The 16,600-nt window shown below is 43.5% G+C and overlaps 1 protein-coding gene across 1 annotated transcript; it reads left to right on the top strand.

The window, feature by feature from the left end:
* The first annotated feature begins 4,333 nt into the window (after window positions 1-4,333).
* On the top strand, window positions 4,334-16,459 carry ube2j2 (ubiquitin-conjugating enzyme E2, J2 (UBC6 homolog, yeast)). Its single transcript, XM_031825774.1, has 7 exons — window positions 4,334-4,493; window positions 5,536-5,683; window positions 6,165-6,205; window positions 6,573-6,675; window positions 7,685-7,823; window positions 11,841-11,921; window positions 12,679-16,459. The coding sequence occupies exons 2-7, from the start codon at window positions 5,553-5,555 to the stop codon at window positions 12,961-12,963; spliced, it is 780 nt and encodes a 259-aa protein (XP_031681634.1). The 5' UTR covers window positions 4,334-4,493; window positions 5,536-5,552; the 3' UTR covers window positions 12,964-16,459.
* Window positions 16,460-16,600: the final 141 nt, after the last annotated feature.

Below are 16,600 nucleotides of genomic sequence, written 5' to 3'. Positions count from 1 at the left end.
TTAGTTAGGGAGAGTGAAAAATAGCAAATTCAATTCATGCTTGATTTGTATTACTGTTTGTACAGACACACGCAAAGGTACAAACACATGCATACTGCATACATTATGATATTGTTGTGTGATGGTATTAAACATTTTGTACTGTAGATATGTAGTGGTGTAATAATGTTATTTGATGTACTGTTTTATCTCTTGTTTTATATGTAATGTATGTGCTTTAATGTGTTTGGACCCCAGGAAGAGTAGCTGCTGCCTTGGCAGGAACTAATGGGGATCCATATTAAACCCCAGGAAGAGTAGCTGCTGCCTTGGTAGAAACTAATGGGGATCCATATTAAACCCCAGGAAGAGTAGCTGCTGCCTTGGTAGAAACTAATGGGGATCCATATTAAACCCCAGGAAGAGTAGCTGCTGCCTTGGCAGGAACTAATGGGGATCCATAATAAACCCCAGGAAGAGTAGCTGCTGCCTTGGCAGGAACTAATGGGGATCCATATTAAACCCCAGGAAGAGTAGCTGCTGCCTTGGCAGGAACTAATGGGGATCCATAATAAACCCCAGGAAGAGTAGCTGCTGCCTTGGCAGGAACTAATGGGGATCCATAGTAAACCACAGGAAGAGTAGCTGCTGCCTTGGCAGGAACTAATGGGGATCCATAATAAACCCCAGGAAGAGTAGCTGCTGCCTTGGCAGGAACTAATGGGGATCCATAATAAACCCCAGGAAGAGTAGCTGCTGCCTTGGCAGGAACTAATGGGGATCCATAATAAACCCCAGGAAGAGTAGCTGCTGCCTTGGCAGGAACTAATGGGGATCCATAATAAACCCCAGGAAGAGTAGCTGTTGCCTTGGCAGGAACTAATGGGGATCCATAATAAACCCCAGGAAGAGTAGCTGCTGCCTTGGCAGGAACTAATGGGGATCCATAGTAAACCACAGGAAGAGTAGCTGCTGCCTTGGCAGGAACTAATGGGGATCCATAATAAACCCCAGGAAGAGTAGCTGCTGCCTTGGCAGGAACTAATGGGGATCCATAATAACCCCCAGGAAGAGTAGCTGCTGCCTCAGCAGGAACTAATGGGGATCCATAATAAACCCCAGGAAGAGTAGCTGCTGCCTCAGCAGGAACTAATGGGGATCCATAATAAACCCCAGGAAGAGTAGCTGCTGCCTTGGCAGGAACTAATGGGGATCCATAATAAACCCCAGGAAGAGTAGCTGCTGCCTTGGCAGGAACTAATGGGGATCCATAATAAACCCCAGGAAGAGTAGCTGCTGCCTCAGCAGGAACTAATGGAGGTCCATAATAAACCCCAGGAACTAATGGGGATCCATAATAAACCCCAGGAACTAATGGGGATCCATAATAAACCCCAGGAAGAGTAGCTGCTGCCTTGGCAGGAACTAATGGGGATCCATAATAAACCCCAGGAACTAATGGGGATCCATAATAAACCCCAGGAAGAGTAGCTGCTGCCTTGGCAGGAACTAATGGGGATCCATAATAAACCCCAGGAAGAGTAGCTGCTGCCTTGGCAGGAACTAATGGGGATCCATAATAAACCCCAGGAAGAGTAGCTGCTGCCTTGGCAGGAACTAATGGGGATCCATAATAAACCCCAGGAAGAGTAGCTGCTGCCTTGGCAGGAACTAATGAGGATCCATAATAAACCCCAGGAAGAGTAGCTGCTGCCTTGACAGGAACTAATGGGGATCCATAATAAATACACATACAGTACAGATAAAATGTGTCCTACATACAAGATAGAAAGTGTGAATATATATATATTCAGACAAATTGTAATTTTGCAACAAACAGGTGGAAATAAATGGGGCTATAAAATAATTGAAATGTCTGTTGGTCGTTCTTCTACATTCGATTGGGATTATTTAATGATGTTCTATGATTTAGACACGCCGACTGTATACATCATACATGGCGGCAGGTAGCCTAGCAATTGGGCCAATAACCCTGAAAGGTTGCTGGTTCGAATCCCCGAGCGCACAAAATCTGTTGATGTGCCCTTGAGCATGACACTTAACCCTGTAAGACGCTTTTAATAAAACAGCAGAGACTGCCCTCTGGTGGTCATTTGAGAGTCATCTATAATTTTGTAGGCCGACACATGACCCATGTCATACCCAGTGAATGATATATGATGATGTCTAGGATCATACCCAAACTGTCAATCCTATCACTGTTAATGAGAGAAGAAGAAGAAGAAGAAGGAGAAGAAGGAGAAGGAGAAGAAGGAGGAGAAGAAGGAGAATAATGTATCGTACCAAAGGTTCTAGGTCCATTTATACGAAAAACAGTCTGAAGCATAAAAACATTTTATTACAGTGGTATACATTTACACAATGTAATATTACATGTTGTCAAAGTTGAACAAACAAACACTGATAATCAAAGTCAACATATACCTTAGTACAATCAACCACCCCTAAATAATTATCTTCAAGAAAGACAGTTTAGGCCTCAAAACACACGTTCAGGTACAAGAAAATGCTCTCATCCTGCAGAAAAGAGGTGGTTTTATACGCACTTTGCATGTTCACCACTAATTAGTCCCCTGGGAAACATAGACCGAAACCATGGTTCCTACCTTGTACCATGAAGTAGCCTATTCTACACGAGACAGACTCTTTTCACGCCACTTTCGATAAAAAAGGAATTTTCACATTAGGTTAGAAAAGCATTTTTGCTAACCCTAACCCTTTTCCTAATCTTAACCTCCTAACCGGTCACGTTAATTCTCCTAACATGCTACGATAAAGTCACTTCGATATTAAAGTAGCATGAAAATAGTGTTCGCCTAACCTATAAATCAACCCTGAATAACAGGTCTGTATATCGTCAAATACCACAAGCCTCTATTAGAACAATAATCATTACAGTTGAATAGTTGAATTAGTATTCTCATTCTGGGTCAAGTGACACACCTCAATTAACAACTAACATTGATTGCTCTTTATTCACAGAGCACAACATGTTTTATATAAAACACAAGATGCATACATTTAGTGTGTTTTATTCCGTCAGATCCTTTACTTATGAAGAAGAAGGAGAGAAAACGATTTAGAATGACAAAATGATGTTAAATTAACTCTAAATAGACTATTTGTACACTTTACCCACTTTGCTTTGGATTGCACATAGTTTATTGGTATTAATCAAATTGTAAAACTATAAGTAAAATGTTTTTGCAAATATGATTCAATTTGTTTGGATAAATTATATTTTTATATGACTGTTGCAATGTAACTATTGCACAATGAGTTTATAACTGTGGTGACAACATTGTAACAACAAGTGCAGAGGTCATGTGTATCACTCCCCCCTACTGTAGATTAGACATAGTGAAACACGCAGGCGAAGCGATTACCGTTCTCCTAGCAGCAGGATATGCTGGCAGCACGATGACGTTATATATATATAAATAAGAGTCCCCTGCAAAGTCATGCTAAACTGGGTATATCGATTTTTTTTTTTTTTACGGATGCGGTACAACTGCTTTTCACATCATCGCAAACACCTTTAAAAAAATAAATTGATCATTTTTACATGGATAAACAGATAGTTCCCCAAAAAATCTAAAGGAAGTTTGTTCTGAAGTCTCTGTTCTATATCTCAGAGATAAAAGAAAGATCAGGAAATATGTTATTGTTTTGGTTATGTATTTACCTCCTTATTTTAGGCACTAAACTACCTCCATATATACTTCCATTCATTTTTTTCAACTGGTACCTGGCTACCTTCAGACTAGTCTTGTGAGGATCCTAGAGCAAAACAACCGACATGTAAGTGTTCGTGAGAGACTCCCCTTTCCTCAGAGTCTGTAACCCAGATGGTTCAGAGGTTGGCAGATTGGATGTACCTACTTCAGAAAAGTCCCATGGCCATAAAACAAAACGGAGAACACCTTCATGTTCGTGAGAATCACCTTTCCATAGTCGGGGGTCATAATAGTTTTTTAAAATCATTTTATTGATTTATTTCACCTTTATTTAACCAGGTAGGCTAGTCGAGAAAAGTTCTCATTTACAACTGGGACCTGGCCAAGAATAAAGCAAAGCAGTGCGACACAAAACATGTCTCATGGTCTGACACAACACAACTCCTGGCTCTGCCACCTTTTTTTATTTATTTTTATGTATGTGTATATATATATATATATTATATTTACAAACAATTAATCAATATAGAAAGTACATGAGGGAACACCAGTATATTTAGATTATAAACAATTGACAATCTCCCACCTTCCAATTTTCACAGATGCGGAAAGACGACGTCGCCGGAAGTATTTCATTGAGACGTCACCGGTGCAACAAAAAAAATATAAAAATAAAAGTTCATTGTTTGTGCTGCTGGCAGGATAACGTTACTAGTCCCAAAACGTCGGTGTTTGTTTTTTTAGTAGCCCGTAATCACGATTTGTGGAAGAAAAAAAAACGACGACTCACCATCGAGTCTTTCCACGAAGAAAGAGGTATATTTCTCTAATCGAATGATTTATGTTCCGTTTTTTGTTGTTGTTTTGTTTAGAGGCTAACGTTAGCTAGCTAGCTAATAAGGTCGACGCAACGGCCTAGCTAGTTACAGCGATCGCATTAGCTGCTAGCTAGCCGTTTCTTCCTATCGGTCCATTTTATTTTAATTGACCAGTTAGCTATCTAGGTTCGTGGCAAGCAGGTGATTTAAGTAGCTAGCACAACGTTTTTAATAGCTTAATACATGAGTTGTTTATAATCGGAGGTTTTCAGCGAACCACGCGTAACCTTGACGCTGGAAAAATATATATATTTATTTTTTTCGGTTTTCCGGTTACCTAACCAGCACTCATTCAGAGCTAACGTTAGCCACCAACCCATGGAGATACAGTAAGTGTCTGCTAGCTACATATAGGATTACTAAATCCCCCCTCTCGGTTGGTTTACTTTCCTTAGTAACTTGCTAGCTAATTTATCAAAAAAAAATCGCGATATTTCCAGGTACGTAAGACCGTAAACTCGCTCGTCTCGTTGATCTTTACTTGGTGTCGGTTGTTCATCAAGTACCATACAAATGTCAATGAGTATCATCCGATATCATGTAACTAAGAATTCAGGTACTGATTATGCCAATCAAGCTAGTTGGCGACCTAACAAATCCTGTTAACTCGTATCAGTCATTCTATTAAGTAGTTTACATCCCTGCACTGTGTGTGTGTGTCTCAACATTGGAGAAGTGACATTTGTTTAGCCTTACGTAAATCCTTGGCATTCAATATGTTGACAGATTTTCTATTATCCATAATATTCCCATTGATACCTGCTTCTTATGATAATTTGGGTCCCAAGTCACCTGCTTCAAGATGAGGTGTGTGAGCTAGTGAGCTAGTCTTGTGAGCTAGTATTTATTTTAATTTTATTTTTTTAAATCCATGACTCAAAGGAAAACGGATTAATACACAGTTAATCTAATCCTTGTAAAGATGATTAATGATGTATTGTCATTTCTAATGAACTGTGTGTGTGTGTGTGGTGTCTAAGGAACTCTCTGCCTGTAGATGAACAACCACGGGAATAAGAGGGCACCGACCACAGCCACCCAGAGACTAAAGCAGGACTACCTCAGGATAAAGAAAGACCCTGTGCCTTACATCTGTGCTGAACCCCTACCATCCAACATCCTCGAATGGTAAAGGGTCTCGCTCTCACATATCGATAGAGCCTCTCAGAGGAGGAGTGCTGATCTAGGATCAGGTCCCCCCTGTGCATTACTTATTCATTATGATCTAGAAGGGGGGGGGGGGTCTGATCCTATATCAGAACTCCTACTCTGATGCTTTTTTAATATGGGCCCAGGATGTTTAAGAGCTGAGTCTCAATACTTTTCAATCCTCGCCTGGTCTCTTCTCTCTTTCTCGCCTTCATCGGCACTGATATGAAAACAGGATTGGTGAAAATACTGGAGGATGGTGATTTCTTGCTGTGAATCTGACTATTGAGATGCACACGAGGTCTCTTTAGAGAATGTGATGAATGAACAGGATCTTTATAGTATGAATAAATAGTACACTTGTTGTTAGCCAAATCAGTCATGGGTTTTCTTAGTAGTTCACCAATTGCATTTTCCATGGTGTGATTCCCCCCCCCCCCCCCCCCCTCTCTCTCTCCAGGCACTATGTTGTTCGAGGTCCTGAGAAAACCCCATACGAAGGTAGATAAATGCACTTTTACATATAGTACAGTACTCTGAATAATATCACTTTAAATTGAGTCTCTCCGACCCAGTTCCTGGAAAGCTAACCTCCTGTAGGTTTTTGCTCCAAGCCCAGTTGTAAAGTAGCCTGATACATCTCTTCAACCAGCTAATTATTAGGTGCTCTAGATTAAGTTTGAGGTGAAAACCTATAGGACGGTATCTCTCCAGGAACAGGTTTGGAGAGCCCTGATTTAAATGATCTCATACTAACTGGTGTTATATTGACCTTTTTTAAAATTCTATGTCTGACTAAATTGACAATATTGTTGTTACAGTATATTGTAATTGAATTTATTGAATGTCTTGATTCTTTGTTCCACAGGGGGATATTATCATGGCAAACTAATATTCCCTCGGGACTTCCCCTTTAAACCACCCAGCATCTACATGATCACACCTAACGGGAGATTTAAGTGTAACACACGGTAAGAATCAAATTAAAATCACATTCTAGGGAGTTTTTCCCTGGTTCCTCTCTAGGTTTCTGCCTTTTCTAGGGTTTTTTCCCCCAGGCTCCTCTCTAGATTTCTGCCTTATCTAGGGAGTCTTTCTATCTCAGAGCCTGGTTCCTCTATAACCGGTACAGCCAGAAGAGGCCTGGCTCCTCTATACCCGGTACAGCCAGAAGAGGCCTGGCTCCTCTATACCCGGTACAGCCAGAAGAGGACTGGGAACCTGCCAGAGCCTGGTTCCTCTCTAGGTTCCTCTCTAGGTTCCTCTCTAGGTTCCTCTCTAGGTTCCTCTCTAGGTTCCTCTCTAGATTTCTGCCTTATCTAGGGAGTCTTTCTATCTCAGAGCCTGGTTCCTCTATACCCGGTACAGCCAGAAGAGGACTGGCAACCTGCCAGAGCCTGGTTCCTCTATACCTGGTACAGCCAGAAGAGGATTGGCAACCTGTCAGAGCCTGGTTCCTCTCTAGTTTTTTTCCTAGGTTCCTCTCTAGGTTCCTCTCTAGGTTCCTGCTTTTCTAGGTTTTTTTTCTAGCCACTGTGCTTCTGAATTGCTTGCTCTCTGAGGTTTTAGACTGGGTATCTGGAAAGCACAAGTGACAACTAAAAAGGGCTTTTAAAAACCACATTTGATTGGTTGAATTACCCAGAATATATTATTGAACCAATGACCAGGGTTGGGGTCAATTCCAGGAAATTCAGAAAATAAACCAAAATTCCATATTTTCCTCATTGAAGAGAATTAAAATAGGAATTTCAGTGTACATCCTGAATTGAAATTGAATTGACTCTAACCCTATTAACACAATTAAGTACAATCATCAGTACATATCCTAAATGGATGTCATTTAATCTCAGGGTTTAAACTATGGAACTACAGTATTTTCTGTTAAATCATTGCATCTGTTTTTCATGCTGTCTTTTTTTCCTAAGTGTGTCACGCTGTATCTCCCCCCCCCCCCCCCCCCCCCCCCCCCCCCCCCAGGTTATGCCTGTCCATCACTGATTTCCACCCGGACACGTGGAACCCAGCCTGGTCAGTCTCCACCATCCTGACTGGTCTGCTCAGCTTCATGGTGGAGAAAGGCCCTACTCTGGGCAGCATCGAGACCTCTGACTACACTGTGAGTTCATATTGACAATGTCATTTATTATTCTGTGTGTGTTGTATCAGTTGATTAGACAGGGGCTATGGATACAAGGGATCCATCCTTGAGATCAAAAGGATTTGGAACCATGGTGTGATACAATTCTATTGTTTACAAACAATGGAGTTAAAAACCAGCTTCTATTTGGGTTCTGATGGGGCACAACAGTTGACCTAAAAGCTCATGAAAGCCTTTACAGTATAAAGTTATATTCTTCAACAATCAATGGCTATATATATATATATATATATATATCATTCATTTAAAAGGTTTTTAAAAACTTGATGTAGCAATGGACGATTGTCCCTTTCTTAATATTAGACCATTAGCTTTATTACATTCAGCTTATAAAGCCTTCGTAAGCACTACATAAACATGTTACAAAGCATCTATAACCATATGTCATGGTTTTATAAAGGGTTCATAAATGTGACATAACCCACTATGTCGAATATGATATAAACATGTGCTTTACAAAGGGCGACACTACTACTGCTACACCCTGACAGGGACTGTCTGAAATAAGCCCCTAGCTACTACTACCATTACAACACCCTGACAGGGACTGTCTGAAATAAGCCCCTAGCTACTACTACCATTACAACACCCTGACAGGGACTGTCTGAAATAAGCCCCTAGCTGCTACTACTACAACACCCTGACAGGGACTGTCTGAAATAAGCCCCTAGCTGCTACTACACCCTGACAGGGACTGTCTGAAGTAAGCCCCTAGCAACTACTACACCCTGACAGGGACTGTCTGAAATAAGCCCCTAGCTGCTACTACTACAACACCCTGACAGGGACTGTCTGAAATAAGCCCCTAGCTACTACTACTACACCCTGACAGGGACTGTCTGAAATACGCCCCTAGCTGCTACTACTACTACACCCTGACAGGGACTGTCTGAAATAAGCCCCTAGCTACTACTACAACTACACCCTGACGGGGACTGTCTGAAATAAGCCCCTAGCTACTACTACTACTACACCCTGATGGGGACTGTCTGAAATAAGCCCCTAGCTACTACTACTACAACACCCTGACACGGACTGTCTGAAATAAGCCCCTAGCTGCTACTACTACTACTACACCCTGACAGGGACTGTCTGAAATAAGCCCCTAGCTGCTGATACTACTACTACTACTACTACTACTACTACTACACCCTGACAGGGACTGTCTGAAATACGCCCCTAGCTACTACTACTACACCCTGACAGGGACTGTCTGAAATAAGCCCCTAGCTACTACTACTACACCCTGACGGGGACTGTCTGAAATAAGCCCCTAGCTACTACTACACCCTGACGGGGACTGTCTGAAATAAGCCCCTAGCTACTACTACTACAACACCCTGACAGGGACTGTCTGAAATAAGCCCCTAGCTACTACTACTACAACACCCTGACAGGGACTGTCTGAAATACGCCCCTAGCTACTACTACTACACCCTGACAGGGACTGTCTGAAATAAGCCCCTAGCTACTACTACACCCTGACGGGGACTGTCTGAAATAAGCTACTACTACTACAACACCCTGACAGGGACTGTCTGAAATAAGCCCCTAGCTACTACTACTACACCCTGACGGGGACTGTCTGAAATAAGCCCCTAGCTACTACTACACCCTGACGGGGACTGTCTGAAATAAGCCCCTAGCTACTACTACTACAACACCCTGACAGGGACTGTCTGAAATAAGCCCCTAGCTACTACTACTACAACACCCTGACAGGGACTGTCTGAAATAAGCCCCTAGCTACTACTACTACAACACCCTGACAGGGACTGTCTGAAATAAGCCCCTAGCTACTACTACACCCTGACGGGGACTGTCTGAAATAAGCCCCTAGCTACTACTACTACAACACCCTGACAGGGACTGTCTGAAATAAGCCCCTAGCTGCTACTACTACTACTACACCCTGACAGGGACTGTCTGAAATAAGCCCCTAGCTGCTGATACTACTACTACTACTACTACTACAACACCCTGACAGGGACTGTCTGAAATACGCCCCTAGCTACTACTACTACACCCTGACAGGGACTGTCTGAAATAAGCCCCTAGCTACTACTACACCCTGACGGGGACTGTCTGAAATAATCCCCTAGCTACTACTACTACAACACCCTGACAGGGACTGTCTGAAATAAGCCCCTAGCTACTACTACTACACCCTGACGGGGACTGTCTGAAATAAGCCCCTAGCTACTACTACACCCTGACGGGGACTGTCTGAAATAAGCCCCTAGCTACTACTACTACAACACCCTGACAGGGACTGTCTGAAATAAGCCCCTAGCTACTACTACTACAACACCCTGACAGGGACTGTCTGAAATACGCCCCTAGCTACTACTACTACACCCTGACAGGGACTGTCTGAAATAAGCCCCTAGCTACTACTACACCCTGACGGGGACTGTCTGAAATAAGCCCCTAGCTACTACTACTACAACACCCTGACAGGGACTGTCTGAAATAAGCCCCTAGCTACTACTACTACACCCTGACGGGGACTGTCTGAAATAAGCCCCTAGCTACTACAACACCCTGACGGGGACTGTCTGAAATAAGCCCCTAGCTACTACTACTACTACAACACCCTGACAGGGACTGTCTGAAATAAGCCCCTAGCTACTACTACTACTACACCCTGACGGGGACTGTCTGAAATAAGCCCCTAGCTACTACAACACCCTGACAGGGACTGTCTAAAATAAGCCCCTAGCTACTACTACTACTACAACACCCTGACAGGGACTGTCTGAAATAAGCCCCTAGCTACTACTACAACTACACCCTGACGGGGACTGTCTGAAATAAGCCTTGTGGAGGAAAAAAAAGAGTCTTGGGGGTTCCAAACTTCTTCCATTTAAGAATGATGGAGGCCACTATTCTTGGGAACCTTCAATGCTGCAGAAATGTTTTTGTTACCCTTCACCAGATCTGTGCCTCGACACCATCCTGTCTCTGGGCTCTACGGACAATTCCTTCGACCTCGTGGCTTGGTTTTTTTTCTCTTACATGCACTGTCAACTGTGGAACCTTATATAGACTGGTGTGTGCTTTTCCAAATCATGTCGTATCAATTGAATTTACCATAAGTGGACTCTAGTCAAGTTGTAGAAACCTCTCAAGGATAATCAATGGAAACAGGATGCACCGGAGCTCAATTTCGAGTCTCATAGCAAAGGGTCTGAATACTTATGTAAATAAGGTGTTTCAGTTATTTATTTTGAATAAACGTTAAAACATTTCAAAAACCTTTTTTTCGCTTTTCCATTATGGGGTATTGTGTTTAGATTGATTCAGGATTTATATTTAATCCATTTTAGAATAAGGTTGTAACTTAACAAAATGTGGAGAAATTCAATTGGTCTGAATACTTTGTATGTATAGCTGTTCCTGTGGACTAAAACTCATTGCGCTAACGCCAGTTAGCATTGGCTTGTGAAACTACACTGAATTTCCTTAATCCTGGACACGGGAGACAAATAAAAATTGTATCCATGAGTTCATTCACCTCTGGAGAGAAGTATATCAATTACTTACTTGCCAAAATCCTGAGCTATCCCTTTAAGGTGAATGTTCTGACAAAATCCCGAGCTATCCCTTTAAGATGAATGTTCTGACAAAATCCCGAGCTATCCCTTTAAGGTGAATGTTCTGACAAAATCCCGAGCTATCCCTTTAAGGTGAATGTTCTGACAAAATCCCGAGCTATCCCTTTAAGGTGAATGTTCTGACAAAATCCCGAGCTATCCCTTTAAGGTGACTGTTCTGACAAAATCCCGAGCTATCCCTTTAAGGTGACTGTTCTGACAAAATCCCGAGCTATCCCTTTAAGGTGAATGTTCTGACAAAATCCCGAGCTATCCCTTTAAGGTGAATGTTCTAACGTTAACATCTTATCCAGAGTGACTTAATGTAATTCAAATGGTTGGTTCTTTTGGTAATTTCTTGTTTGTTTATTTCCTCCAGAAACGACAGCTGTCAGCCCAGAGCTTGGCTTTCAACCTAAAGGAGAAGGTTTTCTGTGAATTGTTTCCTGATGCTGTTGATGTGAGTCTGCATGGAAATAATTTACTAAAGACGGATACCATAACTATGACAAACTAAAGACTGATAATACTAAATAAACTAAAGACTGATAATGCTATGATAATAAACTAAAGACGGATACCATAACTATGACAATACACTAAAGACGGATACCATAACTATGACAATACACTAAAGACGGATACCATAACTATGACAATACACGAAAGACGGATAATACTATGACTAAACTAAAAAGCAGCATATACTAGAGCAGTATTTCTGAACCTCGGGGGCCCCCCTGGGTACACGTTCTGGTTTTTGCTGCTAGCTCTACAGCTGATTCACTGTGGGGAAACCCGACACGAGATCACAATTTCATCCACTGAGCGGATTCTATTACTGGCTTATTTTGACTGCAGGCTTTCATCCTTTTTCCACTTCGTCTCTCCCTGACTACTGGCTCTTTTCCATCCGTCGTCCCTGCTCCACCCGTCGTCTCCCTGCTCCACCCGTCGTCTCCCTGCCCCACCCGTCGTCTCCCTGCCCCACCCGTCGTCTCCCTGCCCCACCCGTCGTCTCCCTGCCCCACCCGTCGTCTCCCTGCCCCACCCGTCGTCTCCCTGCCCCACCCGTCTTCACCCTGCCCCACCCGTCCGTCCGGCCGTCCCTGTTCCATTTCTGCCTCCTCTCTGTCTCTATCCTTGCTCCCCTGTTCATCCCTCCCTCAATCTCTCTCCATCCCTCCCTCAATCTCTCTCCATCCCTCTCTCTCCAGGAGATAAAGCAGAAACAGAAGGCCCAGGAGGAGTTGAGTGCCCGTCCCCTCCCCCTCCCCGACGTGGTTCCTGACGGCGACCCTCAACACGGCAACTACGGAATCCCCGCCCTCAACGGAGGCCACGGCCCTCTGGGCCCCGCTAACCCCGCCCCCGGCCTCCAGCAGGCTAATCGGAACCACGGACTGCTGGGCGGCGCCTTGGCCAACCTGTTTGTGATTGTAGGGTTCGCGGCGTTTGCCTACACGGTGAAGTACGTGCTGCGGAGCATCGCCCAGGAGTGAGAGAGGAGAGATGAAGGAGAGCAGAGGGTCAGCTACAGGACTATTGTATGATTTAAACACATTATTGATAGAAATTCTGAGCCACCCCCCTGAAGGAGGGATGAAGAAGCAGGTGGGGGGGGTTGGGTGGAGGGGGGGGGGGGGGGAGACTGGGACAGGGTTGTTTGGGATCACGGTTGTTGATCCACTCTGTGCTTTCGGTGGTTATGACCTAATACCAGGTGGTAGAAGAAGTGCTTGGCTCATGGGTTGACCGCTGGCTCAGAACATTTTCGAGTAATTGTTCTTCTCTGCCTATTTACTCTGAAGCCACTGTATTGTTAGTGTTCTGTGTGCTAGATACATTTTCAATCTATTGTGCCGCCATATTGGTGGGTCCCTGTGGGAGAGAAAAAAGAAAAAAGAAAAAAAAAATCATGTGGATTTTGGAACCATGTTTTTTTCATTCTGCCTGTTCCAGTTCCACAAAGTATGTCTTAAGTGGGGATAGATAGCCCTCTGTTGCCCGGGAAACAAGGTTCAGACTCACTTGGGTAAGTGTTGCCCTTCTGTCCTGTGTCACCTTAGACAGGTAAGACAGACTCCACCCCCCCACCCCCCCCCAGGTGTCCTGAGAAACACACAGGAGGGAGTCTGTCTAATATAATGTCAATGAAACCCTGGCTTTTAAGTAAGATCTGGGACACGTTGAGATCTACCTTGATGTATTTGCTAAACACACACAGTGACAACTGATTTAGGACACCCCCCCCCCCCCCCCCCAGGTTTTCGGGACTAAGTCCTAAATCCGTTGTCACTGTGTATGTTTAGCAAATACATCAAGGTAGATCTCTACGTGTCCCAAATGGCCCCCTATTCCCTTTGTAGTGCACTACTTTTGACCAGGACCTATAGGGCTCTGGTCTAAAGTAGTGCACTATATAGGGGGTCGGGTGCCATTTGGGATACCGGCTCAGTCAGTCTGTCTGCTGTGGCTTTTTCCCAAAATGGCTGACCCCCCCCCCCCCCCCCCTCTGGGTGTCGTCTTCAGAATTTACGGTCTGGTTTAAACCATATACACGACTCGCAGGTTTGGCCCGTTTTAATCACTGGCAATGCTGTCTTTTTTTAATAGGTTATTAGTTGGAAAAGAGTGGGGTTGTAAGGATAATGAGGAAGTTGGTTGCAATTACATAAGTCCCATAAGAATGGAAGACCCAGGGAACTGAACCGCTGAGCTGGCTTTAGAGCATGTTGTCTGTCTGTGTCTTTACAATGCTACTGACCCACTCAAACATTTTGAAAAGAGAAGTATGGACATGGTGGTATGATAGGTTAACTACAGTAATGGAATAATTAGGTTATAAATAGTAACCTATTTAAATAGTTATCTCAAGGCAGTTGATTCTGCCCATATATACATTTAATTCTACTGAAGCAAAATATGAGCTCGACATGTAAAGGGTTGGTTTCATAAAAGATGCCAGACCGGTTCTGTATGTACAAGTGTTTCTCAAAAAATGTTGGGCACAAATGAGTTTACATCCTTGTTAGTGAGCATTTCTCCTTTTGCCAAGTGGCATAATATCAAGAAGCTGATTTAAACGGCATGATCATTCCACAGGTTCACCTTGTGCTGGGGGCAATAGAAGGCCACTCTCTCTAAAATGTGCAGTTTTGTCACACAAAGCAATGCCACAGATGTCTGAAGTTTTAAGGGAGCGTGCAATTGGCATGCTGACTACAGGAATCTCCACCAGAGTTCCTGCCAGAGAATTGAATGTTCAATTCTCTACCATAAGCCGCCTCAATGTCATTTTTTTTGGGGGGGGGGGCAGTATGTCCAACCGGCCTCATAACCACAGACCGTGTGTAACAACGCCAGCCCGGGATCTCCACGTCGTCTGAGACCAGCCACCCAGATCGCTGATGAAAACAGAGTATTTCTGTCTGTAATAAAGCCCTTTTGTGGGGAAAAACTCATTCTGGTTCGCTGGGCCTGACTCCCAAGTGGGGTGGGCCTATGCCCACCCATGGCTGCGCCCCTGCCAAGTTAAGTGAAATCCATAGATTAGGGCCTAATGAATTTATTTAAATTTGACTGATTTCCTTCTATGAACTGTAACTCAGTGAAATTGTTGCATGTTGTTTTTTCAGTATAGCTAAATTCCCCATCTTAAAATACCATGTCAACCTACCTGTGTGTTTGGTATAGCTGATATCTGTTTATGTTTCGGTGAGTTTCAATATGTGCTGTGGGTCATTGCATTGGTCATTAGGCTTGTCTTTAAACCATGACAAAGGACATCAAAAAGACAGACTGCGTCTGACTAGAGCACTAAATAGGAAATGGGGTAGGAGATATGAGTTGACTCGTCTCTCGGCTGGTGTTTTGTTGTCAGTCAACCCAACCCGTGAGCCAAGGCAGTTAAGTCCAGCGCTGTCAATCTCCCATGTTGCGCTGAGACGGGGATCTCCAATGTGCTTAGCTGACCATTTTTTTTAACAACACATCGCTCTATATAGTCACCCATGAGGAGACTGCAGTCTATATAGACCCTAATGAGGAGGCAACAGTCTGTATAGGCCCCAATGAGGAGACTGCAGTCTATATAGGCCCCAATGAGGAGACAACAGTCTATATAGGCCCTAATGAGGAGACAACAGTCTATATAGACCCTAATGAGGAGACTACAGTCTGTATAGGCCCCAATGAGGAGACAACAGTCTATATAGACCCTAATGAGGAGACTACAGTCTGTATAGGCCCCAATGAGGAGACAACAGTCTATATAGACCCTAATGAGGAGACAACAGTCTATATAGGCCCCAATGAGGAGACAACAGTCTATATAGACCCTAATGAGGAGGCAACAGTCTGTATAGGCCCCAATGAGGAGACGGCAGTCTATATAGGCCCCAATGAGGAGACTACAGTCTATATAGACCCTAATGAGGAGACAACAGCACATGGAGAGGTAAACCTTTGTGTTTAATATGGATATTTTATATAATAGTAGCCATGGTGTGGCAGTCTGTTAGATCGGGAACCAGCTTTCTTGTCCCTAGCCGTGTACAAAATGGCACCTTATTCCATGTCTTGTTCGCTACTTTTGACCAGAGCCTTTGCAAAGGTATAAGGAATAGGGTGTCATTTGGGACACATCCCGTCTTGCCAAACAGGACAGGGCTGAGAGTAGAGCTGGTTAATGTGAAAACACACCAGCACCTCCCTGGCTAGTAGAATTACTCATTTACATTGCATTTAGTGCAGATTGTTCTACAGTGTAGCCTACTTTTGACTTCAGAAAGCAGAAGGAAAAAAATACGTTCAGATAATAGCAGAAGACTTGAACAAAGCTCTTTTTGTCTCTTGTTCTGGCCCTTTTTTTTAATGGTAGTTCGTTTGAGATGCACAGCAAAAACACACAAATTCCACGCTTCATAATTATCTCGTTTTGAAATTGTATGTTTTCATAGTTTAATGCAAATAAATGTACCCCGCCATTTTAGAGAATATGTTTGGTGGTTATTATTGGTGTGTGTGTGTGTGTGTGTGTGTTAAAGGGAACCCGGTGCCAGCGAGAGATGAAGATCACGCCATCTTTGAAATGACAGTCACAACATTTTTAAGTTGGCATTTTAGTGAATTGACCGG

The sequence above is a fragment of the Oncorhynchus kisutch genome, linkage group LG5, assembly GCF_002021735.2.
Source record: "Oncorhynchus kisutch isolate 150728-3 linkage group LG5, Okis_V2, whole genome shotgun sequence".
Taxonomy (NCBI): domain Eukaryota; kingdom Metazoa; phylum Chordata; class Actinopteri; order Salmoniformes; family Salmonidae; genus Oncorhynchus; species Oncorhynchus kisutch.
This window is presented reverse-complemented; position numbering and strand designations above follow the sequence as displayed.